The sequence below is a fragment of the Rhipicephalus microplus genome, chromosome 9 (assembly GCF_043290135.1).
Source record: "Rhipicephalus microplus isolate Deutch F79 chromosome 9, USDA_Rmic, whole genome shotgun sequence".
Taxonomy (NCBI): domain Eukaryota; kingdom Metazoa; phylum Arthropoda; class Arachnida; order Ixodida; family Ixodidae; genus Rhipicephalus; species Rhipicephalus microplus.
This window is the reverse complement of record NC_134708.1, coordinates 47,855,406-47,882,401: the sequence shown is the minus strand read 5'-3', so window position 1 is coordinate 47,882,401 and position 26,996 is coordinate 47,855,406. Positions and strand designations below refer to the sequence as shown.

General features: G+C 44.8%; 1 protein-coding gene across 1 annotated transcript in view; it reads left to right on the top strand.

The window, feature by feature from the left end:
- Positions 1–10,569: 10,569 nt before the first annotated feature.
- LOC119165012 (uncharacterized) overlaps positions 10,570–26,996 on the top strand; it is a 40,254-nt gene continuing 23,827 nt past the window's right edge. The window contains exon 1 of the mRNA XM_075873589.1: positions 10,570–11,107. Within this exon, the coding sequence (XP_075729704.1) occupies positions 10,793–11,107 (315 nt within the window). The 5' untranslated portion in view covers positions 10,570–10,792. The remainder of the gene's footprint in view (positions 11,108–26,996) is intronic.

Sequence of the window (26,996 nt, the reverse complement as noted above, 5' to 3'; positions counted from 1 at the left end):
ATTCATCGCAGCATCTTGTTTGCTGGCTTGGCGACGAGGATAGCAGCGGCCATATTTCTGGACTACGTGTACAGGAACGAGCTTCAGCGGGAACGGTTGTTCGAGGAGAACCAGAAGTGCCTCCAATCCATGAATCCGGACACGGACGAGGCTCCAGACGTCAGACTTCAAGCAGGTGTAGCGGCCGTGCTTGCTTCTTCTGCTCTGCTCAACCGGACGTCCAGGTCGAACTCGTCCCTGATTGGTTCTGGCACGTATTCGCTCGACGGCGTCGGAGATGTGAAAGAAAGTGAAGAGTTTTTCGTCTTCGGATGTCACTTGCTTTGCGGTGATGACGACGCCGAACGCTTGTGCAATATGCCCCTGCGTCACAGCGTCCAGTTTGCACATGCTTTCAACTGTGAGGTTGGCACGAATATGAACCCGCTACGCAAGTGCCGTCTGCGTGTGTAAGCTCCACATTGCTAAGCGTGGTTTTGATAGAATAGAATAGATGTGTATTTCATGAATATGACATAGATCGTAAAGAGTAAGGCAAGCAACTGTCCTTATAAGCAGCTTCACATGACCTTTATCATTTGCATCTTGAACATGGGTAATCACTCGGTCACAAATATACTATCATACTATCAATACGATACATTAGTAAAGTACAGACAATTCAGTGGTGGCGTTGTTCACCCCATTCCACTTCGTAATTCAGCGTAAGATGCTTTTGCGGTATATGCGCATGAAACATCTTAACAATTACAATAATAGAAACAGTAGTCCTATTTCTCGTAACAAGAAGTGAAATGCCACTTACTCGCTGAGGTATTGCCTATTTCATGTACACTGGGTTCGCTTAATCATGACATTTGTGTTGGTACTTAAACGTTAGACATGGCTAAGTAAGTAAGACGTGCCAGCCGTGGCAGTGTAGATATTATGACGTCTTGGTTGCGACAGCGTTTATTCGAGGGAAGACCTCGCAAAACGAACGGGCAGAGCAGAGATTCCGGCATAGATGAATTCACAGTGAAAGGGCATCTTCAATGTAGGAAGTGTAAGATTCGCCTGGATGTTGTCGGCGGGTATCGAGGGTCCTCTTCGCGACGGCGGAACGAATGGCCGGTGTCCCAAAAACATGTCGGAGCTGGTGCTGGAAGGTCACCCAGTCGGGTAAGTCAATGACGTGGTTGAAATACCATGTCTTCGCGACTCCAGTTAGATATAAAGGAACGTAACGCAGTTTGGCGGCCTCGTACCACAGACTGGCGACACTTACTCGGTCGTTGTCATCTATCCAGTCTTCTACGTCTTCTCCACGAAGACCAGCAAAGAGCGAGGGTTCACGCTGCTGTTCGGTTATAAAACCGGGAGGGGTGGCTTGCGGCGGTGCGTGGTTGTTATCAGCGCCAGCAGGCTCGTTCTGCGACATGCTGCCGGACAGTGGGCGCAAGCGGCGGCCTCAACGAAGGTCCAGGGAGTAGAGCGGGCTGCGGGAGGACGGAGGACTGAAAATCCACCTCCACCACGTATGACGTCTTGGTTGCGACAGTGTTTATTCGAGGGAAGACCTCGCAAAACGAACGGGCAGAGCCTGTACACAAACAATGGCGATGATGGTGACACACAGAGGCGACGAGGACGCGACAAGTGGATAGTGGTGAATATGATTAAGCAGGGATGATGAGGATGTGAATTACAAACGTTCTCAATATTACGGTCCTCAGCTGCTCACCCGAGGCACATGGGTTCCATTCCGGCCGCAATGGTCGCATTATGATGGAGGTGAAATGGTTGAGGCCTGTGTACTGTGCCATGCCGCTGCATGTTGAAGAACGCCCGGATGTCTAAATTTCACAAGTCCTCCAGCACGGCGTCTCTCATAATAGTATCATGTTGTTTCGCGACGTAAGACCTCAATTATTATTAGGTGTATTAAAGGCCTGGATTCTGGCAGTTCAACTGATCAAAGTTGAAATAACACATACCTATTGAATTATAATGTCTTTGGTAATCAATAGTGAAGATACATTTTCACAACATAACAAACTGGTCTTCTATGCGCCGGAATGACGCGTTTTATGGTATAATAGTGTGATATGTTCGCACTTATATTTTTATGTCATGTTTTTTATCATCACATATACTGCCATTGTAGTCACGTCCGTCTACGTAGTGGTGGCGTCGACAACAGCACATGGTGGAAACATGTCTCTTTCATGACAATAAATATAGGATATCGCCGAATCCAAGTGCCTATGAGTGAAGCTTCACTGCACGGCTATCATTGATTGGCGAATGCTTGGTTCAGGACAGTTTGCCGTCGTGGATTCGAAGAAGTTAGCGAAGCTGAGCCCACGTCACGCGTCACATGGTAGTTTCTCTTTTGTCTGATGCTTGTGTGGAAAAGATGTGTGCGAAAAGATTGCCTATGCCGAATACACTATGCGAGCGATGCTCGCCCCTTAACGGACCATTGGATAACTTACGTGGACGGACCATATTGTGTGTTCGTAATAAAGGCGCTACTCCGACACCGTTAAATATTAAGGAACAGTAATTAAAAAGACGCTTTATTATTGATGAGGGAATAATACAGGTGGCAAAAGTCCACGAATGATAGTGGGAATAATTGTAAATATTTAGCAAAAAAAAAACGCCAAACAGTGACAGCGATAACTATAGAAGAGTGGCCTTTCAGAGTCTTTCCTAACCTTGGAATGCTACAAGCACACCGCTGGGTATCCACTGCGCCCTAAATACAAATAAATTTTGTGTAGTAGGCCAGCATTCACTACGCTATCCTTTGTCATTTTTTGGAGAAACGCGGCATCCACTACACACTTGGAAATTTCGTGCAGTTTCAGGGGCGAAGCTCCTTATAACAGCACCCATTTGTCCCTCGTAGCCGTTGTAGTATAGTGTAACAAGTATAACATTTTGATCTCCGAGGTGGTGCCGGTGAGAGATTTCTTCTGTGCGTTGTCGAACAATAAAAGATAGTGCTCAAAATACATGCCAATGGCTGCTATAGGGGGGAATGAGAGACAGGAGAATTTGGCTTTTAGTTAACGCGCATGCTGCGAATTTTTTATTGTTCAACAACGCACAGATGACAAGAAAGGGTTGCTACGTTATACTCGCTGGGCGTAACCTCCTAGGTTTTAGAAAGGTTTAGCGAGCGTTGGGCCGCAGTGCCACGAATACAGTGAACTAGTATATACCGTGAACTCGAGGTGGTTAAAGGTGGGAAGTAGACACGAAGCGCAAGCCGTAAGAAAGTGGGCGTGTGCCTCCTCTCGTTCAGTCCTTGGAATGTCCGCTGGATGGTGGTGCTTCTATATCAGTAATATATGATGAAAAGATGCGAGATGGTGGTATTTGGAGTGTTGAGCAGGTGGACGAACGGACACACAGACAGATTCATGGACGGACGCAGGTATGGCTGCACGGACAGATGGACGCATGGACGGACGCAGGAGCGGATGCATGGACGAAAGCAGGGACGGACGCACAGCTGAACGTGCGGACGCACGAACAGACGCACGCACGGACGGGCGGATGGACGCACGGGCGGCCACACAGACGCACGCATGGATGAACGGAAGCAAGAAAGAATGGACGTACGGATGCTTCGCCCCACTATCCATCATTCTATGCGTGGATATGCCGCCATTTTTTTATGCAGTGGCCAACGTCTATGAAGAAATATACGTGAGCTGGGTATGCGCCAATGTTGATAGGGGATCATGAATAAGTTATCTAATGGGTTGGAACATTTGGCGACCCAGTCGTTGCGCAATTCGCATTGTGTGACGCCTGGCTATTCCTTTGATGTTCTAAAGCGATTTATTGCTCATATTAGCGCGATTATTTTTTTTGACATCAATCCTGGCCCAGGCCAGTTTAAAAACGAGTTGCAAGCACTTACAAACGATTTTCAAGCGCTGGCGTGGCTCAGTGGTAGAATACTGGGATGGCATGCAGCGAACCCGGGTTCAAATCCCATATGTCATTGGTGTTTTTACAGCGGAAGCTGTAATAAGATCAGAAAAGGGTCAAGTGCAGCCCCATATATGTCCACCACCGCTGGTGTCCGCAAACATTATCGAACGAAAAGAACTCGGTAAACACCAATGACACAACGGAATTTCAACCCGGGTGCGCTGCGCGCCTGCACAGTATTCTACCACGTGAGACACGCCAGTGCTATGAACTCATTAAATAAAAAAAAACACCAATGACACAATGGTATTCAAGCCCGGGTCTACTGAGTGCCTGCCCCGTATTCTACCACTGAGCAACGCCAGTGCTTGGAATTTGTTTTTAAACTGACCTTATTCAGGCCTGATGTCGGCAAGATAATCGCCTTAACTTGAGTAATAAGGTGTTTTATAACACCAAAGGAACAGCCAGGCATCACACAATGCGATTTGTGCAACGACTGGGTCGTCCAAACGCTCCCACACATTAGAAAACTTGTTCATGATAACTTATTAACTTTGGCGCATACCCACTCCACGCATATTTCTTCATAGGCGTTGACCACTGCATAAAAAATGCAGAAATTTTCCAACAAGGATGTAGCGGATGCCACGTTTTTCCAAAAAATGACGAAGGATAGCATAGTGAATACTGACCTATACTATGCGAAATTTATTATTATTTATGGCGCAGTGCGTACCCAGCAGTGTGCTTGTACGTAGCATCCCAAAGTTATATATAGGAAAGACTCTGAAAGGCCGCTCTTCTATATAGCTTTCGCTGGGGAGTGCTGCGCGTTCTCGGCAGGCCTGGCGTTTTTATTTACTCAGTTCACAGCACAGGCGTTGCTCAGTGGTTGAACACTGGGCAGGCACACAGCGAATCCGGGTCGGAATCCCAATGTGTGATGGGTGTTTTTTTATTTGTTTACCGAGTTTTTTTTTTCGTTCAATATAAGTTACAGACACCGGCGTCGGCGGTGGTGGGGACAACTACGGTACCGCGCGTGACCCGTTTTTTGACCTCATAACAGCTTTCGCTGTATAGCGGAGGCTTCTTTTTCCTGGATATATATTTAAAGTAATCGAGCCGTGGAGTGAAGTTTGCTCTAGATCCCGCGAGATTCTTTATTCGTAATGTTCTCTGTCTGAACGTAAGGATCTGTTGTAACATGACCCCAAAGGCGTATCTGACTGAATCTTTTGCTCCTCGATTTTAGACCACATTGATGTTTTATTTTTTGGTGATGCATAATGAAGGGCCCCTCGGCCATAGGTTGCCGAAAAATGAGGAGCTCACGTAGACTCAAAAATATTTGTTGCGGTTATTAGATTACTTTTCAGGTCACGCGCAGTCGTTGTTGCCCACCGCCGCCGCCGGTGTCTGTAGCCACATCGCGCACCAATGACACAGTGGGGCTTGAACCCGGGTCCGCTGGGTGCCAGCACAATATTCTACAACTGAGTTACGTTGGTGCTTGTAACTTGTTGTTGAACTTGCCTTAGGCAGACATGGTTTAGCACCTGTGGCACAGTGGGCACGCACACGGGTCGGCTGGGTGCCAGCCCAGTATTCAACCACGGAGCTACACCATTCTTTTTTTTTCTTTAATGAATGAAATTATCACTAGTGAAGTACACACAACATACCTCGTCAGAAGTCAGGCAAACACACACAAGCGTCAAAAATGGGAAGCCACTCCGGAGCGGGGTCAAAAGTCTCAACAACACTGCGCACTTGAGCAGCTGCTTCTCGGAAGACAGATCGAGCTACACCGTTGCTGACTTGTTGTGAAACTTGCCTTAGGCCGGCTTGATGTCAGGAAAGCAATCGCGTTAATACGACTTATGAAGCTTGTTACAACAGCGACATGACAACCACTCGTCACACAATGCGAATAGCGTAACATGTGGGCCGTACAATGCTCCAACCCATTACAAAAGATTTTTTGTTCAGCTATTAACTGCGGCGCACACCCACTTAAGCCATAATTCCTCATCGTCGTACGCCACTGCGTGGACAATTGGTACAAAATTCCTAGCAAGTGTTTAGCGGATACCACGCTTCTCAGAAGAATGACGAAAAATAGCACAGCGAATGCCGGCCTATTATCCAAAAGCTTATTATTAATGCCCTAGTGGGTACCAAACAAGTGTGCTTGCAGTATTTATCCAATGAGTGTTTTGAAAAGGTTCTGTCTTCTAGCTTTCACTGTGACTGTGCTGCACCTATACCACGCAGGCCTGGCGTTTCTTTTCTTTAACGGCGTCACTCGTGGCCCGGTCCGAGTCTCGGAGACTTTACTTTTCTGTTCCCTGGGCAAAAGTTGTAACGGTATATTTTACGCTACATTCAGTCACCAACTAGCATGGATTTAGAACGGTGTGAGAAAGCACAGACCAAAAGACTTTTGATCCCACCATCACAATCAACAGTCTTCAGGTTTCTCGCGCCGTTCTAAATCCATGAATCTGTATACCACTTCCCCGTCTGTCAGGGGTATACTCACCGACTAGCACCGAAACGTGTTTTGTTACCAATGGCACTGTGTCGCTGTATCGGTCTAAATGTATCGTCGCACAGAGCAGAAGGCTGGATGGGGTTGCTCGTTTCAAGAATATTCTAAGCGTAAACACACATCTTTAGCGGAAACTTGAACTTGGATGTGCCGCCGCTCTAACCAATTGGTTAAGGTGGTCGACTAGTCCAAGTAAGCAAGAACGAGTACCGGTCGTGGTGGTCGCCTTAAACTGCGGCTGAATGCTGGAGGCCCGTGTACCTATATCTACGCGCTCGTTGTCAGAGGTTCGAAATTTCGGGAGTCCTCCACCACAACGTACGTCTTAATTATAATGTTATTTTCATTTCTCTAAATAGTGATTATCCAGGTCTAAGGTGTAAATTTAAGGCTTACTTTGTTGCTAATGTGACTTGATAGTGCCGAGTGTTGCTGTCGGAATATTTTGTGCTTTTTGCGGGAGTGAACTCCAGTAGAGTGGTAAGCGGTGAATTTGGAGTGGGGCTTCTTCTCGAGACTGAACTGCCATGCAGAAAACGCGTGCCTCCTGCCGCGTCGCTGTAGATGCAGTGAGGGACAACACTTAAACCAAATGGAAACTCGCCTTGTACCTCACGTGACCGTTTATCTTCTTTGCGACAAAGATAAACGTGTACTCGTGTAAAAAAAATGCCTGTCCACGCTTGCGAGATGGTCCAAACACGTCATGTATTGGCTGAGTAACATCTCGAACGGGCGATACGACTACTATGTTGGACAGTTCACGCGAGCGTACCTACTCTGCTGCTCGTCACATGCAAAGTGTTGAGGCTACGTTGATGGTGGAAAATTTTTGAGTAAAAGGATACATTGCCAGCATCCTATGAAGGATAGATATTACAAGACATAGCTCAATAACAGTTTGAAAGGTCATGATTTTTGATTTTGTCATAATGTCTTCTCATGATATGGCGGCTTCTTCTTTCTGTCTGTAAATGTGAATGCAGCCGAGACGTGCACTGAAGTTCAATCGGGATCTCGTGAGCTATTAAATCGTGGCGTTCTTTGTCTGAGCATACGTATCTATTGACTTCAGCATTGTTCGACGAGAAATTTGACTACTTCTTATGCTCGCCGAATGTGGATCGGCTTTTTCTTTCTTTTCCTTCTAAAATTACAGCTATACGGCACTAGTAAATTCATCAAATTTTTTGCAGAGTTCACTCCACGGCAGGCACCTGGCAACTTTATCCCTTCTGACGAGGATATCGGAGCGAAACGTTCATTCGAAAAAGAAAAAAAAAAGAAGCAAGAAAGAGAATGAGTATTTTCCGATTATACTGTATATTACTCCAAAAGGATGTGGATTACAGACGGACGGTGAGTCAGGTTATTTGCCTCTTGGTTGTCGTCGTTGTTTTTGTTCTTATTATTTCATGTATGGTTGGCGCCTACTTGGAGTATCGACCAAAAATTGAATGAGTCGTGAGAGTCAGTCAAGCAAGAATGTTCCTGGAATTAAAATTGACAGCAATTTAATATTACTTCTGGCTTAATATGCCAAGTTTAACAAGGACATTATTCTGATATCTTTACAAATAGCAACACCATCGCGGACGTTCACCTTGCAAAGTGGACGCTGTTATGTGTGTCGAATCGAATAAATTATATAAATCACAGCATATCCACTGAGTGAATGGTGATGAGTGGGGCGAAGCGTCCGTCCGTTCAGCGGTTTGTATGCCTGTCCGTGCATGTGACCATGCGTCCGATCGCGTTCAAGAATACAGACGGCGCGCGAGTAACACCGACGGGACGCGAGCCAAGGAAGACGTGCGCAAGCGTCTTCAACGCGCCCGCCGCTCTGCTCCATCCATGCCCCACCAACAACCCGCCACATACGGTGACTATCCATGAGACTGAGAGAGGCACTCGTTCTCCGCGTATCCAGGCACAACCCGCGCAGCAGCCAATCGGAGAGTAGCGGTACAGCGCCATCTAGAATAACCTCACTCAACTGCAGTTTGTATGTACTACTACGAGACAGTGCCGTCTATTGTGCTGTCCGGGAGATGCTGCCTTCTTTTCTCTCTCGTCTCTTCTCTCGGTTACGCGTGACGCATGACAAGGTTAAGTTAAGAATAACTTCGCCCCTAAAAATAGATATTGCTTTATTTCTAAATAATAACGAGAAAGAACAGGCAATGATGCCAAGGAAAATACAGGGGATGTTATTAGAAGTAATTGTAATGTAAATGTTGGGAATAAGAAGGCGTATCTTCGAGGTGTACAGAGCTTATTCTTCGAAACCAGTTTGTCGCGATTACACGTGCCACGAATTCTATTTGCACAAGCTCTAATAGAGACGAATAATGTAAAAATAAACATATTGACCCAATAGGTGAACTATATTCAACATGTAGCGTACAATTTGATGATATATTACCTTCTAATACAGAACAATGGCCGCGTGTATATTTAAATGACTAGTTAAATGACTACCTAGCTCAGCTGGAAATTAGGAATATAATTGCGACAAATGCATTTGTGTTGAATGAAAAGACGGGCGTAGGCATATTCTCATCTTCTTTTGAGTGGTCCTTTTCAATTCGGCTTCCAGGGTATACCCGTGTTTTCTTTGCTGAAATATAGGCTAGTGTTCTAGCTCTACGCAAAATGCCCCTGAGTGAATCAGTAGCAGTGGTCATCGCAGATTCTCTCTCAGTGTGTACTCCACTTTTTGCGCAACAAATTTAGAACTGATGAGTACGTTTCGTCATCTAATGCCTAAACCGTTTCGCAAACTGCGTTTCCTATGGGTACCAGGACACCGTGAATAGTATTTGAACGAAATGGCGAATTCTTTAGCCCCAGTGTTCCGGAGTGGACCCCTCCTTACAGTTTTATGACATGCGGCTTACGCGACAGCCTTACGGTTCAGAAATTCGTGTTTGTAACATGAAATAGAAAAATTATTATTGGTTAAATTTAGAGATTTCGCGCATCTGAGGTATTGCTGGAATAAACAGTGCTGTGCATCTCGCCGTTTAGAAGTGTCTTACTCCAGATTACGTTGTGAAATTCGGCTACTGAAGTATCACCTCAACAAAGCTGGACTCGAGGCGTCGCTGTTGTGCATAGTTCGCAACAAAATTGAAACAATCAAACATTCCTTTTAATTCTGTCATCGCTATACTTTTATCAAAGGAACACATTTCCAGGAAACCCCATTTCAAAAGTTACGATTAGTAATGACGGTTCCAGTAATTTGATTTGATTTGATTGATTTGTGGGGTTTGACGTCCCAAAACCACCATTTGATTATGAGAGACGCCAGGTTCCAGTAATTTGATCACCTTGTGGCACTTCATTAGGTTACTGTCACAGAGACCTCTGCTCTATTCTGCTCGAATACATTAAAGCAACAAAAGATTACCGTGTTAGTCAAATGAGTTCATTCAGACTCTGTAATTCGTCGTCATTTCTATCCGGAAGCTAAGATGGTCTGAACGCTTGCTCAGTAAGGAATTTCTTGGATTCTCTCTCACTCTCTCTAATTATTTCGAAGTTGTATCTTTCAAAGTAATTCCTCAGCTTGGTTTTAGTTTCAAAGGCCTTTGCTTCAGACCTCCCGCCACCCGGTTGGCCCATCCCTCTTTTTTGGTTGAGTGCCACCCACAAAGGGGGTTTCTGCAACGCTCGAAAATATTTATTCCAAGCAAAACACGATCATTTACGCTATTAGAAGCATTGAACTGCATACGTCACTCACGACATACGCGTCTGTCGTCTAGACAACACACCGCCGCAGCAGTGTTTCCCACGCGCTCTTTCAGTCGCGGCTGCTATTCGAAGCTCGCACACATAACAAATACACGCGACGCGATGCACTTCGCATCGCAGCGACCGTCATAGGAACCCCGGAGCTGCTACCGTACTCTTCATATCCTCGCATACAAAGGTCTTTCTTTGTTTTTTTTTCTTTTTTCTTTTCCTTTCTTTCTCTCTTCTTTCTTTCCTTCTTCCTTTCTTTCGTTCTCTCTCTCTCTCTTTCTTTCTTTCTTGCCCGTCTGCCTGCGTGCTTTCATGTTTGCTTGCTCGAGCGTACAGTTGAGACGTGAATCCCCTTCTGCCAGAGCGTCACTCGATGCTCCCAGAGGCTGGCGTACGTGATCGAAAGGCGAGCTCCCAGCAAAGCGCCGCTGCATTTCGCGCCAGTCTGCCCTCCCAACTGCGGAAGACCATAACCAGGGAGCATCTACCCTTAACGCCAACCCCTCCTGTGACGCGTCGCGTCACCACCATTTCGTGTTCGACGCCGTCATGACGTGCGAGAATGACGGGAGCCTCAACCGGGTCTGGCTCCGGGGCTTCCTTCGGGGCGTCGACTGTCGACCGGTGCAGTTTCGGGACGCCCTCGGAAGGACGCTGGTTTGCAGCCTGTGCGGACTGGTGGCCCGCCGGCTGGCTTCGCTCCCCTGCTCGCACGTGTTCTGCGAGTTCTGCTTGGAGCAGTGCACCGGCGGAGTCTTCGGTGTGGAGAAGCGATGTATTTTCGATCAACAGACGACGGACGTGTCCGATGTGGGCGCCATACGATGGAACGAGACCCAGCCGCTGGACCTCGTAAAGGCAAAGGTAAACTGACATACGTACCATACGTGCGGCAACGCTGGCAACAACGATGTAGATAAAGAAAAAAAATAACATTTGATACGGGGAGGGATGGGGGTGGGTTGAATCCCTTTTTCATGTATGCACGCAAATGGTGGGCAAGCTTACATAGTTTAGTGATGCTTGTCGCTCGTTGAGCTCGCTAACGTCAAAGCGATACACGGGTCATTCGACGCCAACAGTCTCAACGAAGGCGCCCGCGAGAAACCAATTTCTCTTAAACAGTTTCTGGAAATTAGACACATATAGAACACGCTCGTTGTTAAGTACGTACCGCGAGATATTTTTAGCGGCAAAAAATTTTGCGCCTGTTACCACTTTTTTAAACTTCACGAAATGGCAGAAAACAAAGCACGAAAAAAAAGTTCCTATAAGTTGACCGTTTCGTGCAATACTTGAGTACTTCCATTTCTTCGTTTTTAGAGCAACGTGCTCGTATTATATGACAATTCCTCATCATAGCTTCATATTTCTCGCTTTTTAGAGTGTACGGCAACCTGTGTAACTTAATTGTACGGTTTTCGAGAATACTTTGACAAAATGTGACCATCGATATAATAAATAAATTACCTTTATCAAAATCTCCGTAAAATTTACTATTTAAAAATACTTTGGTTTGGCCGGTTAAGCTGAACCTTCTTTGTAAGACTCCAGGTTTCTACTCCGTAGGTAAGTACCGGCAAGATGCAGCTGTTACATACTTTTCTCTTGAGGGTTAGTGGTAGATTATCATTCATCATTTGAGAATACCTACCAAATACGATCCACCCCATGCTTATTCCTCTAGTTATTGCACTCTTATGGTACGGCTCCGTGATTGTAACCCCTCCAAAGTACATGCATATTCCTTTACAGCTTCCAGTATCTCTCCACCTATGGCAAATCACTGTCTCCTGCGGAGACTGTTGCACATTACTTTGGATTTCTGCAGATTAATTTTCAGACCTACTCTATTGCCTTCCGTGTCCAGTTCAGTAATCATCAGCTGTAATTCGTCCCTTTAGTTACTCATCAAGGCAATCTCATCAGTGAATCACAGGTTACTTAGATGCTCTCCATCAACTCTTATCCTTCACTCTTCCCAATCTAGGGCCCTGAAAAGCTCCCGTGAACACGTGGTGAATAGTAGAGAAGAAATTGTGTCTCCGTATCTTACACCCTTTTTTATTGAGATTCTGTTGCTTTCTTTATAGAAAATTTTTGTGGCCGTGGATCCACTGTAGATGTCTTCCAGTTTGAAAGCATACTGACATACAATTCGTTCGCATTGTATATCTTTACCTCTGTTTATTATAACCTCGACATGTGGTATACAAAATAGAGTACCGACAAGAAGAACTCTGAAGCATATGTGTTGCAAGTGCACTCTTTTTTTGCATCTAATTAAGTTGGTTTGTATTGCCCCCATAACAAACCACTGCAATGGCCGGACTACAGTTCCGAAAATGTGTTTCTTTACTACAACAAAAATGACTATGATTAAAGTTTCTGCCAACAAATTTGCTATGATTCTCAACTGTATCCACTTTTATCCTGATTTTTCTTGGACCACCTTACGGTGCTACAGACGTCTCAACTCAGACCAAGGGGGCGTTTTTGTAAAGTTCAGTATTTTATTTTAAAGGCTATGTGCCACACCAGTCAAAAAAACATTTGTACATAGTAAATTTTACGGAGAGTTTGATAAGGGTAACTTGTGCATTTTATTGATGGTCGTGTTGTGTCGAAAAAATTAGTAAAACTGCAGATGCAGCTTACGAGGCATTTATTTCCATTTTTAAACGTATCTACCATGAGCATTTTATCCTAATAACGCAGAATATAAAAAAGGGTAAAGGTCGTAAACCATGGATAAACCATGAATGCATAAAAAGAATTAAACAAAAAACGAGATTGTTCAAAAAGTTTCTTAAGAGTAGACTGGATACTGACTTTGATATCTTTAGGCAATATAGAAATAAGCTAACCTCTTTCCTTAGAAGTGAAAAGAACAAATATCTGCATGACCAGTTCCGCAGGGAATACTGTAATAAACAGGAGATGTATGGAAAAAACTAAATAAACTGCTAAACCGTACGCAACCGCCATGCATATTCTCAGTCATGCATATCTCGTTATACATATCATCTCAGTCATGCTTATCTCGCCATGCATATCTCGTTATAAACGGTAAGCGCATATGCGGAAAAGAACTTGCTGAAGCGTTCAATAAGTTCTTTCGGGATGCGGTTAGTATCGGACAGTGCATCCCTCCTGCAACCTATGGTATTAAGGAAAATAAGCACAGTATTTATTTAGAGCCAACGGATGAACACGAGGTGCGAGATATTTATGCGTCTTTCAAAAACAGCAGAGCTAGGGATATTGACGATATACAGATCGAGCCGGTAAAGTTGGTGCTTGACGTCATTGCTCCTTTGCTTGCCCACATATACAACCTTGCAATAGCAACAGGCTGTTTTCCGAAAATGATGCAGATCTCTAAAGTTAGTGTCCTGCACAAAAAGGGCGATAGGGATGAGTTGTCGAATTACAGGCCGATTTCTGTATTGCCTATATTTTCAAAGGGCCTTGAGAAGATTATTCATAAACGAATAACAAAATTTAGTCACGCTTTCAATTTAATCAATGAGTCTCAGCATGGCTTTCTCCACGGCAAATCAACTGAATCTGCACTACTAACCCATAAGGAAATCATTCTTAAGGCTTTTGAATTAAAACAGATATGTGTAGGCATTTACATAGATTTTTCTAAGGCCTTTGACCGGATTCAGCATGCAACCTTGTTAGAAAAACTGCAACTATATGGTATTCGCGGCGTGCCACTGCTTTTGATAAAATCCTACTTGAAGCATAGGTTTCAATGTGCCAGCATAGGAACGGCCGTTTCATCGTTACAGCAGGTAGTCACTGGCGTTCCGCAAGGAAGCATATCAGGTCCTTTATTGTTCATCCTTTACATAAAGGACATAAACACTATCAACAAAACAGTAACTTATGTAATTTAGGCTGATGACACTAGCCTATTTTTCACTGGAAAAAATTTGCAAATTTTAGCACCTGAAATAAATAACGCCCTTGAAGACATACAAAAGTGGAGTAAAGAAAACTCGCTGTTGATCAATGATAAAAAAACAAAGGCCGTTCTTTTTCATCCGCGTCAGCTTTCAGTCACCATTGATAGTTCCTTATTTTTAGGCACGGCGCCTATAGAATTTGTGAACTCAATAAATATTTTAGGTGTGCTGTTTCAAAAAAATATGTCCTGGGACGATCATTTCGACCACGTTCAATCTCGCGTGGCTAAAAGTGTGGGTGCTATTGCAAAATTTCGACACATTCTTCTTGTATCGATAAAACTCATGCTGTACAACACGCTTTTTTTATCTCACATGAATTATTGTTTTTTGGTGTGGGGAAATTCCACACAGAGAAATAACCATAGAATATTAATGTTACAAAAAAGGGCTCTTCGGTCCATAGCTAACGTTGAATATCATGCGCATACAAAGGATTTGTTTCATCGTTTTAACGTTGTACCCATAGAAAAATTTTATGATTGGAAACTAGCTATCAGATATAAAAAGGCTGTTTATAAAAATCAGCATGACCTTCTAAATCTTGCTAATCTAAGAGGAAATGTTCCTTTCTATTCTCTCCGCAAACAAGACTTCTTGAACATCCCCTTCTGCCGAACTGAATACGGACGACAAATGTTACAGTATTGTTTGCCTCACTTGCTAAATACTCTCCTCAGAAGCGAAATAGAAGTAGAGAAACGCAGTATAAGTCATATTAAAAACACTTCCTGTAACCAATCACCGTAAAAAAAAAATTGCTGTACTGTATGAAGAGAGATATATTTACATTGCTTTTGTTGTTTGATGTTTGCCTGTTGTTTTTGAATAAATTGTTGGGTCAAATCATTATCTCTATCGATTGACTATCGGCATGAACATTTACACATACCCTGTATCATTGTTGTAACGCGCTGGTATGATTCCGTGAGAGTATCTGTGTTAGTATTTTTTTTTCATGTATGTAACGCGCTAGTTTGTTTTCTGATAGCGTTTTCACATCTTTGTGTGTTTCTACTGTTATGCCTCGTATATGGGGGCTTGGGCTTTCCTCAAGCGAATTGTTTCGCTTTTCGCCCAAGCTTGCCCACATCTTCAGGATGTAAATAAACTTTGATTTGATTTGATTTGATTTGATTGAAAACACTACAATTTGCTGAGTTTTGTGTACGCTATGAAGAGTGAACATTTCGAAGCTATGATGAGCAGCTGTCTTACAATACGAGCACGTTGCTCTACAAATGCAACAAAAGCAAGTATTGAAATATTGCGCGAAATAGTAAATTTATAAGGAATTATTTTCGTACCTGGTTTACACCAATTCGTGAATGTTAAATGGTGCTTACCGGCACAAACAATTTTTCCCGCTAAAACTATTTTCGGAAACTTCTTTAAAACTAATATCTACATGTCTGTAATTTTCTAAAACTATTTGAGAGAAATATGTTTTTGCCGAGCACCTTGTTTGTGACAGTTGGCAGGAATAACCCACATATTAGCACGAAAACAGAGCCATAGACCGAGGAAATGAATAGGAAGCGGAAAAATCGGACGATGAAGTTCAACTGTTTATTCATAACAACTGTTTATTCATAGATAAATCATTCTGTGTCCTTCTTCATCTGGTCTCTCGTTTTTCGCGCTGTTTCTTTTTCACGATGTCATACCAACACGCCCAAGCAACTACTTTAGCTTATTCATAGCCATTTTATGGACATACTACGCAGGATATGTCGTAACAGGAAGCCTTGGCCTACGTGTACTCACGATGGCTACTACGTATTCGGCATGAATGCGAGAAGCTGAACTCATCGGTAACATGGATATTGATTTATTTTATTTGTGAATGTGTCGCTGTAGCTTGCTAACTGGTCTGTTAAATAAAATAGCGATTCGAAGAGCTGTTAACGAAGCCGCATTAACCCGAGATGTGGCATGTTTTGTTATGCAGAACATAAAGAAATGTGCGTTTTTTATGTAGCGCGCGGTTGGGATCTGTATCTTGTTGCGTTTACTGAAAGAACGAATCACTCCAGGGGCAAACGTCATCTTTTTTTTCAAACAATAACATGCCGGTTCGATGCTGGAATGCAAGATACGGATGTGATTTCACGGGTCCACTGCGTGGTCTGCTGGATCACTTCGAACAGGACTGCACCTATCACGCGGTCATTTGCCCCCGCTGTCAGAGCATGCAAGTGCGCTCGAAACTGGTCGACCATTATCGCCGTGGATGCGTGGCACCTCCCGCCATCAACTCCTTGAGAAGCCACCAACTTCCCAGCGCCACTTTTTCCGGCAACGGACAAGACGCTGCGTCGCTTTCTCTAACGCAAGACACGATCGCAGGTATACCGTTGTCTGGACACAACAATCAGTGAATTTTTTTAAACTGATATTTGCCGTTGGCCATGAACCACTCCTAATTTGAGTGTCAGGGCTTGGTAGAATTTTCCTCTCGGAAATGATTATAGCATCATAGAGGGCTCACTGACTGTTCAATGATGAAATATGTCTTCATCAGAGTGGGCCCACTGATCATTGGTGAAATATGTCTTAGGGATTGTGTACTTTAAAACAATACAAGCCTACATTCACTGTAAAAAAAGTCACAGCTTGGCCACAAAGGTGAAGCAATGAATGCGATAGCAACAAATTTGAAGGTCACACGCAGGTTGGCAAGCAGATTGAAACGTAACCCGCGTTTCTCACCCACAAGTGACGCACGAAACATACTCACAGGTACAGATGCACGCGAATAAGCGTCTCAGTTGTTACTTCGTTATGTCTGAAAAGGGCACCCTTTTCGCAAACGAAAACTGTGGAATGGTTGCAGCGATCTTTGTGCGCCCGGTAACTGCAACAGAATCATTCAGGGGCAACTCCAAAGCCAGCGAAGACGTATGATCCTTCCGGCCACGAGATAAGGGCTGAGCGTCCACCCAACTCCTCTCCGCTGGGCAAACTACGCGTGGGAAATGAGAGCGCGCGCTGCCACGTCGTGACGACGTTCGTTCATGGCGTCATCTTGCTGGTAATGCTGAAAATACTATAATTCCCCCCCCCCCCGAGATTCCTGCCACCAGCGGTAAGTGGTAGATATAAATAACTTGCCATTTGATCGTTCAAGGTCGTGCTCCTCGGTGGCTCAGTAGTTAGGCTCAGTAGCCTCGCATTCACGTCTCTGAAATCCCAAGTTCGATTCCACGCGCCGAAGCCTTTTTGTGAATAATTTTTCTTTCTTGCGTTTTCATATATATATATATAGATATGTGTACATATATGGTGAGTGACGGCGACGTCAACGCCGGCGGCGAAATCCAGCCGAGGGTCCATATAATTGATATCACAATGAAATTCGCTTTCAGCACCTATCAATCTACATGCTCGTCGCACACACAAAGCTTTCAACATCATGTTTTCTCGCTAGTGTTCATCTTAGGTAATAACCTCGGTCATCACTTCAAACAGCATATTAAAGTGTCCATTTCCGTTTTTGTTGCGTTTAAAAAACATTTATCAATGAGCAAGTCAAAATGTATTGTGTGAAACATCCTAGATACAATGCTGTAGAAGATTATTCATTTTCTAAATGAGGGGTACTTGAGGGCGGGTTAGTGCCTCTGTGGGGCGCTGGCTGTAGGTCCCTTTCATAAGAATGTTTTACGGAAGGAAACGCACGCAAGCCTCAGATTCTGTCGATTTTCTTATGAGTGTCGAACCGTGTTTCTCCTTCCTCCACGCAGCGTTCGAATCCAAGATGAACGAGCTACTGGAGCACATGCGAGCGCTGGGCACGCGCACTGCGGTCCTTCAAGCAGATATGAGCCATGCCAAGGAGACCCTAGAAAGACTATTTCCCGAAGGTTCCACTGGAGAAGACCTGTTGGGCGTCAGCGCTGGGGTCCACAACCGAGGAGCTCACTCCGGCAGAATAATTGCGTCCGGACTCGCAGACTCTACTGCCGTAAGACCATTGTCGCGTTTTTTCAGGCGTCGCCGAGAGACGTGCACTTTGACAGTCGCCTTCAGGAAGAGCTACACTGAGCACTCCACCGAAGCCGCCCTGTCCTCCCCACTGGACCCGGAGGTGTGGACGACCCGATGCGAGACTCCAGACCACACGTGCAACTTGAAGCTGGTACTGTTGGAAGACGGTACTGCTCTGAGCGTCTACGCAGCGGCCGATCAATGCGTCGACGTGTTCAATCCGTGGGCCTTGCGGTCGGTCGCGCTCACGAGGCCACGCTGGTTGTTCCCGCGAGGACGCGCTAAGGTGCTGACACCCACTTGGCTGGTGTCGAGACAGAGTCGAGCTTCTCTGGTCGATGAAGGATTCGAAAGGTTCCGGTCACGTCCGCTCGAACAGACATTCGGGCGTGGCTTCTTCTTTGAACGCAACGAAGAGGTTGTGGTGTTAACGGTCAAGTTGGTACGAAAGTTGGACGCGCTTTGAAAAGATCTCCCGTGGAAAGTTGCAAGATACTTAAAAGTGCACGCTGCTGCAGGTCTAAAAATAAAGGAACAAGAGAAGGTGGAGGCTTACTGTGAGAAATTTGTGAAGAGTGCTAAAGGTGACGTTTCGACAAGTGGACTTTTCTTTTTCAAAGATGCAACAGTTGCCGACTTGAAAAAGACTAGTACTCTTATCGAAACGTTGTCCGCAGCACCCACCACTTCTTTACTAATTTCTCAACGCTACTAACTACCAATTATACGACCAGCAACAGAGCGAAAAATTTTAGCTATAATGGTGAAAGAAATGAAGAGAGCAGAGTGCAGTAAGGGCCAGGCAGGGGTAGACGACAATGCAGTTTACATTAGGGAAAAAATCACAGCATATCCATGGAGTGAATGATGATGAGTGGGGCTAAGCGTCCTTCAGCCCGTCCGTGCTTCCGTCCGTCTGTTCGTTCTTGCTTCTGTCCGTCCGCGCGACCATCCGTGCGTCCATCCATGCGTCCGTCCGTCGGTCCGTCCGTCCGTCTGTGAGTCCGACATGTCCATCCATCGGTCTTTCTGTCTCTTCGTGTGTCCATCCGTCCGTATTTCCGCGAGTCTATCCATTCGTCCGTCCATCTGCTGGTTTGTCTGTCCGTCCGTCTATGCGTCCATCTAGTGGACACTCCAAGTACCGCCGTCTTCCATCTCGCATCACCTTTGGCACATACCCATTCTAGAGTGGGTATGTGTCACCGATGGCTACGTGCTACTACATACATACAAGGGATGGACAGACCCACGCCTTAAGGAGCTTCGCCCCTAAAAGATACAGACCGGGACAGACCACGTATCGCAAATGATAGATAACCCTTGGTCTGTTATAACTATTACATGGAAACCAACGAATGGAAGACGTTGCTGTGGACGGCAGACGGTCATGTGACAAGATTGTAAAGTTCGCAGGCATAAAATGAAACAAGCTCGCACAGAATAGTGCACATTTGAGATCATTGGAAGACGCATTCGAGGAGCATAAAAATTGGCAAAAAATGTGGTGATGCTATGAGGAATACCAATGGAAACACTAAATTACATTAACACTAGCTCGCAACATCTCACAAGTGCCATGGTAGAAAGAGAAACTAACTAAACTCGCGGTGAAAGGCGGCCTTGTTAATATGTCATTTTTAAATCATTTTAAAGCACAGCACATGCGCATTTATTGTTTCTTGCATCCTTCGGGATCACTGGAAGATGAACTAGCAGCTTCAGTTCGAGATGTTTCAATAAGCAAGCTTCTTTTTTGCAGCAAAGCCCAACAGCTCTCGTGTGTGCACATGCATCTAAACAATAAGGATTTTGTTGTTTTTGAAATCGTCTTCCTCAGAGGGTCAAGGCACCGGAAGACGTGTCTGATTTTATTTCAATTTCTTTTATGCTTCAACAGATTGCCCTGTAGAAGGCCATGTTTTGTTTAATATGCAATGACTCTTTCAATAAACTGCTCATACTCTTGTGAATTTGTGCATTCGTATCAAATCTGAATATTATCGGCTGGTTGCTGCTATCATGTCCGAAGACAACCACATGAATTGAGACTTAATGTTTGCCAAAAAAGTTGGATGTTACCTATGCTCTTTTGTTCCAAGAACAATCATGGCTCTAGGAGTGTTAGCTAGCACCTCTCAAGGCATTGAGCAAGAAGGTGGACATTGGCCTCGCATAAACTTCAACAACAAGCAAGTTGGACTGTGGCACTAACCAACAATTAAACTACAACAAATCATACACACTTTAATTTTCCTTGATTACATCTCCTGTCATGTTCATGTACCTGTGCCCTCAGTTTTTCGCCCGATATGACAAAGTGAAATGTTGTATTGGGAGGTTGATTGAATGATTGAGAGATGATCAGTTGCACCTGACGCAAAGTTTTGAGGCTTCACTTCAACTCGTTCCCTGAATAACGACGGTTTCAGCTGTGGTGGCTTTGATATTGTGTAGCTTCATATCTTGACTCTTCGCTTCAATAAATACTGGCGACAATGTTTCTGCGTTTCCAGGTATCTGAACAAGTCGCAATGTCTGTGCTCTGAGGGGTACTCCTGATTCGCCTGAATCACTCCAGGTTGACGTGATTCGCATTGTTGTACGTTTACTTACTCTTTATTCGAACTTAAATCACCTGATCACTCTGAATGCACAGCCCTCTCACTTGACTTACCATTGATTCGCATTACTGCAGGTTCATTCATTCTTGATTCCCTTTAATTGCCGTTGCTTCACATGTAAGTTACTTGATGACTTACATATGATTTACATGACATTCCCAACCCTCTCACTTCATTTACTCTTGATTCGCATTCGATTGACGGTAATGAAGGTTCATTCATTCTTCATTAAGTTTAATAATCATTGCGCATTCAGATCGCTTTATGACTCTGCATCCCTAGCTGTCTCACTGGATTCACTTTTGATTTTAAAGTTTGGTTTGTTCTTAATTCGCAGCTAAATAGGTTCATTCACTATAATGTACATCAATTAACACTTAGGTGATTTCATTATTGTTTGATTTACACTTCATTCACTTCTTTCATTCACAGACAATTCCCTTTAATATAAATCGATTATCACTTATGTTCCTTGATTCGGCCTTGATTCACGCTTTAGCAACTTTATTCATTCTTGATCCACACCCAATTCGCTTGATTCAATTTTTATTCACTTCGATATATGTTTATCGGCTCTTACGGCCTGTACTCATGCTACCCGCGCAGCCGCCGCACCGCACGTGCCGGCAAACGTGCCGCACGCAAGCGGAGAGCGAAAGAGCCAATCGGCCACGAGCTTTCGCCTTCCGCTTGCGTGCGGCACGTCTCCCTGCATTTGCGGTGCGGCTGTGTGGATAGCGCGTGTAGAGGCAGGCCATTAAGCCACCTGATTGAACTATCATACACACCGAATCCGCTTTATTTACTCACTATTCACTTCAATATACACCAATCATCAGTTAAGTCACCTGATTCACTTGTGATTCGCGCTTGATTTATCAGATGTACTTTATTGTGCATTGCTTTCGTCTTAATACTGTTTTTTTATTTATTTCACTCAGGTTCATCTCAAATGTGATTGCCCAACGTGAAATATACGTTTAGATAATTGAATGATATGTGGGGTCTAACGTCCCAAATCCATCATATGATTATGAGAGACGGCGTAGTGGAGGAATCCGGAAATTTTGACCACCTGGGGTTCTTTAACGTGCACCCAAATCGAAGCGCACGGGCCTACAGCACTTCCGCCTTCATTAAAAATGCTATACGTTTAAGTACAACCGTGTCATAAAAAAAAAAAAAGTCATGATGGCGTTCCCTCGGACGTACTTATTCAAAAACTTACCTCTTCGCCAGTCGTGCGCGTTTCTTTAAGAACTACCCCAGCATTTTATGCATTCTTGCCATTTTTTTTTCGTGGAGGAAAAAAAAGGTTCGCTTTTTTTTTCTACGGAGTTAAAAAAGAGTCGGTCGAATACACCCGTCCAGTTATGTCAACAGATTCACTATGCCCAGTCGAAGAACATTTTGAAAGAAGTAGAAGCTCACGGGACACGGACCGACCTTTTTTTTTTTATTTCCGGTAAACTTCACATGCGGGTTGCTACGCTTAATATATTACAATTCACATTGAGCAATACAAAAAACTGGAAAATAACTAAGCCCGTCAAGCATTACTATAACACATCACGTTCTAGAATTCCTTCATGGTCAGTAGGGCTTCTACCCTTTCTACCCATAAAGGTACACATTCATCTGTTCTTACTACCTCGAGAAATCTTGAGATGCTTTCTTTAAAATACTCTCTTGCTGGTCTTCTGTCTGGGTCACAATGAAATTCAGCCATTCTAGAGCGCCATATACTATGCAAGGCAGTCATCATAATAAAATCGAAAGGTAATCCATCATCATTCTCTATATCCAAATACCTGATCCCATGAGGATCTAACGGGAACTCTTTTTTGATTGTCCTTTGTAATACGTCCCAAAAATAAACTCCTTCCCAACAGTGCAGAAAAACATGGTCAATAGTTTCCGGTTTCTTACAGATGAGACAGTGAGATCCCCAAGGCATATAAAACCCACGCTCCTCTAGGAAGGTTCTTACAGGAAGTGTTCCAGTGTGTAATTTGAAAAAGAACGTTTTCGCACTTGGAGCTGCTGGCATTTTTTTAACTCGTTTAAGTACATTCTGGCCCTTGCGTGCTGTATATAGCGCTCTGTACAATGGGATGGGGAGCATCGTGTCACATAAATCTTTGTACAGTTTTTTCTTTCCAACAGACCACAGGTAGTCAGTTGAAAACCGAACACACAAAAACCGCACGCTGGCCACAACTTCCTTCATGTATCCTTGCACAGCCCCTGTGGTAACATGAGTGCTCACAACAAACTCGGGCAACAGTCTACTTAGTCTTGTTTGACACACTGTTAGTAGGAAAGGGTCTCTTGTCTCACGAAAAAAGAAAAACCTATTTACTAACTGCTTGATAAACAGATGTCCTAGCCCAAGGCCTCCACACTTCACCCGTCTAAACAAATTCGTGCGACTGCACCTTTCCCAGTTAGAACCCCACACAAATACTGCAAACACCCGATGTAATTTTTGCACATTGACCCGGGAACAGTACAGCACTTGCATCACATACCACAGCTTTGACACAAAAAACCAGTTGCATGCAGTAGCCCTTGCAAACATGGACAGATAGGTTGCATTCCACCTATTCGCTTTCTCTTTAATTTCTTTCGTTTGCTGTGTCCAATATTCATCAGTACTTTTGTATGACTCAAGCGGTACTCCGAGATATTTAACTGGCGTTCTTGTCCATTTAATTGCTGCAAAAAATTTTGGTGTTGAAGGCCAATATCCATGCCAGAAGCCGAGGCATTTACCCCAGTTTATGTGGCTTCCTGTAACTTCGGCGAAAGATTTAGAAACTCTGATTGATTCTACAATACCGCCATAGGTAGTGCTACAAATCGCAACATCATCAGCGTATGCGAGTAGTTTGACCTCTGAAGATTGTACTCTAAACCCATTAATGATGTCATTCTGCAATATCGACTGACATAAAGTTTCAATATAGATGCAAAACAAAAGTGGACTAACAGGGCAACCTTGACGCACTGAGTGCTCGATTCTTATGGGGGGGCCCAATGTCTTGTTGATAATTAGTCTCGTACTACCGTTCCGATATGCCATGGCTACTCCGTCAATAATTATCTTACCAACATTAATGTGCTTCAATACTGCAAACAAAAGAGCGTGGGAAACGCAATCAAACGCTTTCTCCAGATCCAGCTGAAGTATAGCCACACGAGCTTGACTGGTGTCAACACATTCGAGCACGGATCGCATTTTATGAACATTTGTAGCTATTGACCGCCCTTTGATTCCACACGTTTGGTGTGGACCAACGATATCTTTTATAACTGACTGAAGTCTAGCTGCCAAAATTTTCATTAATATTTTGTAGTCTACATTTGTCAGTGCGATTGGCCTGTACGCTGTGACGTGCCTGAGCTTTTCAACCTCGTCTGTTTTCGGAATAAGAACGGTACGCGATTCACCAAAGGATGGTGGTAATTTCTTTTCCTGATATGCCTCATTAAATACGCCCGCAAGTATTGAAGACAATTCACTTTTAAAACATTTGTACCACTTGGCACAAAGACCATCTGGTCCTGGAGATTTCCCGGGATTTAACTTATCAATCGCCCGTTCAACTTCAGATGCAGATATAGATAATTCCAAAGCTTTTTTCACTTCCTCATTCACTTGCGGCATGCGTCCTAAATATTCGTCTTTAAATCTTTCTAGGTTTACCTGTCTACACGCAAAAAGGGTTTTAAAATGACTTGAAAATACGGATAAAATGCTGTCCGTATCGGTTACTTCGTGACCATCCTTCTCTATTTTTTCGATATGATTCCGTCGAGCGTTCGTTTTCTCCACGCCTAACGCTCTTTTGGTCGGCGTCTCTCCAGCCGCTAATGCCTCAGCCCTAGCACGGACGAGAGCACCGCGGTAGCGTTCCTCGTCAAACAGAGCAAGTTTCTGCTTAATATTGCGTATGTCAATTTTATACTCTCCCGGTTGTTTGCACTCCAAGTCTATTAGTCTTTCCAAAGTCTTTCGGAGTTCTTTTTCATTCTTTTTCCTTTCGTAACTCAATGCGCAAGAACGATCAATAGCTTTTATTTTTATTCGCTGCTTGAACTGTTCCCATTGTTCTGCAAGTTTAACTTCATCATCCATTTTTATTTCATTGATACAGTTCATTACCTGATCTAAGAAATACTCGTCATTGATCAAAGTGGAATTCATCTTCCACAGCTCCCATGAGAAAGTTCCACCTTTTGTTTTCTCTCCCATATCACATTTAACTAAACAATGATCACTGAAGTGTATTGGGTAGACAGCATATGTCTTACAGTGGGCTATTAATTCAAGCGACACGTAAATGCGATCAAGACGCGCATGGCTATTCCCCTGAAAATGTGTGAAACGCACATCCCGCGTTCCCTCCATACAGCTGCCCACGTCTTCTAACTCGAATTCAGTAACTACGTCCGCTAGCGTCCTACTACTTTTATCGTAAATGGCGCGTCCGTTTGCTCGATCTCGCCCATTGAGGACGCAGTTAAAATCACCCAGTAATACATATTTCCTTTCCGAAGTGAAGTGCTGCTTTAGGCTGGAAAAAAACTTTGCTCGCTCCTCGCAACTGGTTGCTGCATAAATACACACTATACGCCACTGACATTCATTGAATACTAAATCACAGGAAACCAATCTACCAGACGGTCAAGAAAAGGTGTCTTGCACTACCAGACCCGGTACCTTCTTAATGAACAAAACGCAGCCTGCAGAAGTGCCTATTGCTTGAGTTACAATTGCGTAGTAACGCGTCGTGAACCTCAGCACCATGCCCCGGGCCTCCTTCTCACCGTCTACTTTTGTTTCTTGTACAGCTAGCACATCCAGATCATGATCCACAAGTAGCCTGTAGACTTGGCTCTGTTTCCGCTTGGCGGCGAGACCTCGAACATTTAACGTTGCCACTCTAAGTTTCGGTGCAACAGCCATGTCTACACAGTGAAGAAGTTAGCCCGGGGCACGGTGCTTACCTTCGGCGTCTAGCATAGAGCTAGACATCTTCGGAGCCTCCAGGTGGACCCGTGCCACTGGAGGACAAAGGTGGCCAGTGATTGTCCGATATCGGGTTGGGACGCAGCCTTGTGCTGCTGCGTCTGAACGAAGTCGCCTTCGCAGGTGGCCCCTCTTCTTGCTTTTCGCTGGACGCCTCACGCCGTCCTGCAGACTGCTCGCGGGGTCTTTTGCTTGGCGCCCCACCACTGATACTCTCGCACGACACTGAGTGTTCGGTTAATTCCACCGGCTCAGGCTCCTTCGATGAGGTGCTTGTGAAGCCTTCTTCGGCTTGGCCGGCTGGCTCTTGAGTAACCACCTCCCCAGATGCTATGTCTGCTTTGGCTGTTGGTTCATCACCACCAGTCGGTGTAACTGTACCTGTTGAAGGTTCAGGGTTCACCGCGTCGCCTGCGCCTTTCGCCGCGTCTTCAGCCTCGGTCACGTCCATCACCAATTCTGCTGTGTCGTCACCTTCGGCTGATCTGATAGCCGATGCGTACGTGCGCATGCACGCATCTTCGCTGTGGCCGAACCGCCGACAACGCGAGCATCGGGGTACCTTACACTCTCTTCTAACATGGCCGGTACCTTGGCAGCGCAGACACTGCATTGGCCGACCAGGTGCAACCACAAGTGCCAGTTCACCAGCCACCCTGATTTGATGGATGGGGGAGATCTTCAACCTTCACGCCACTCTTGAGCTTAAGAAGCACAGTCCGTGTGGTTGAACCCTTGTCGCTGACACCTTGAACACGCCAATGCTCCCTTGTGACTTGTACGACCTTCCCATAAGCCGCCAACGCCGTTCGCACGTCTTCATCGTTGACGCCGTACTGCAGCCAATGAAGACGCAGCCGCACCTGCTGATCCTGGGGGTCTACGATGATGCAGCGTCGGCCCTTGACTTTCAACTCCTTCACATCCAGCAAGCGTTTCGTAGCGTCCGCGTTGTTCATGGTGACCGCCCAGACAGGCCCCCAGTGCCAACACCTCCGGCAGCAGTCCTGTAGGTCCGAGCGCGTCTCGGAAATCTTCGACTCGATACGGTCTGCCGCGCACATCACCGTGTAAAAACACGGTGTTTTGCGCGACGCGTCCCTTGGGCAGTGGTGGCAAAATAATCT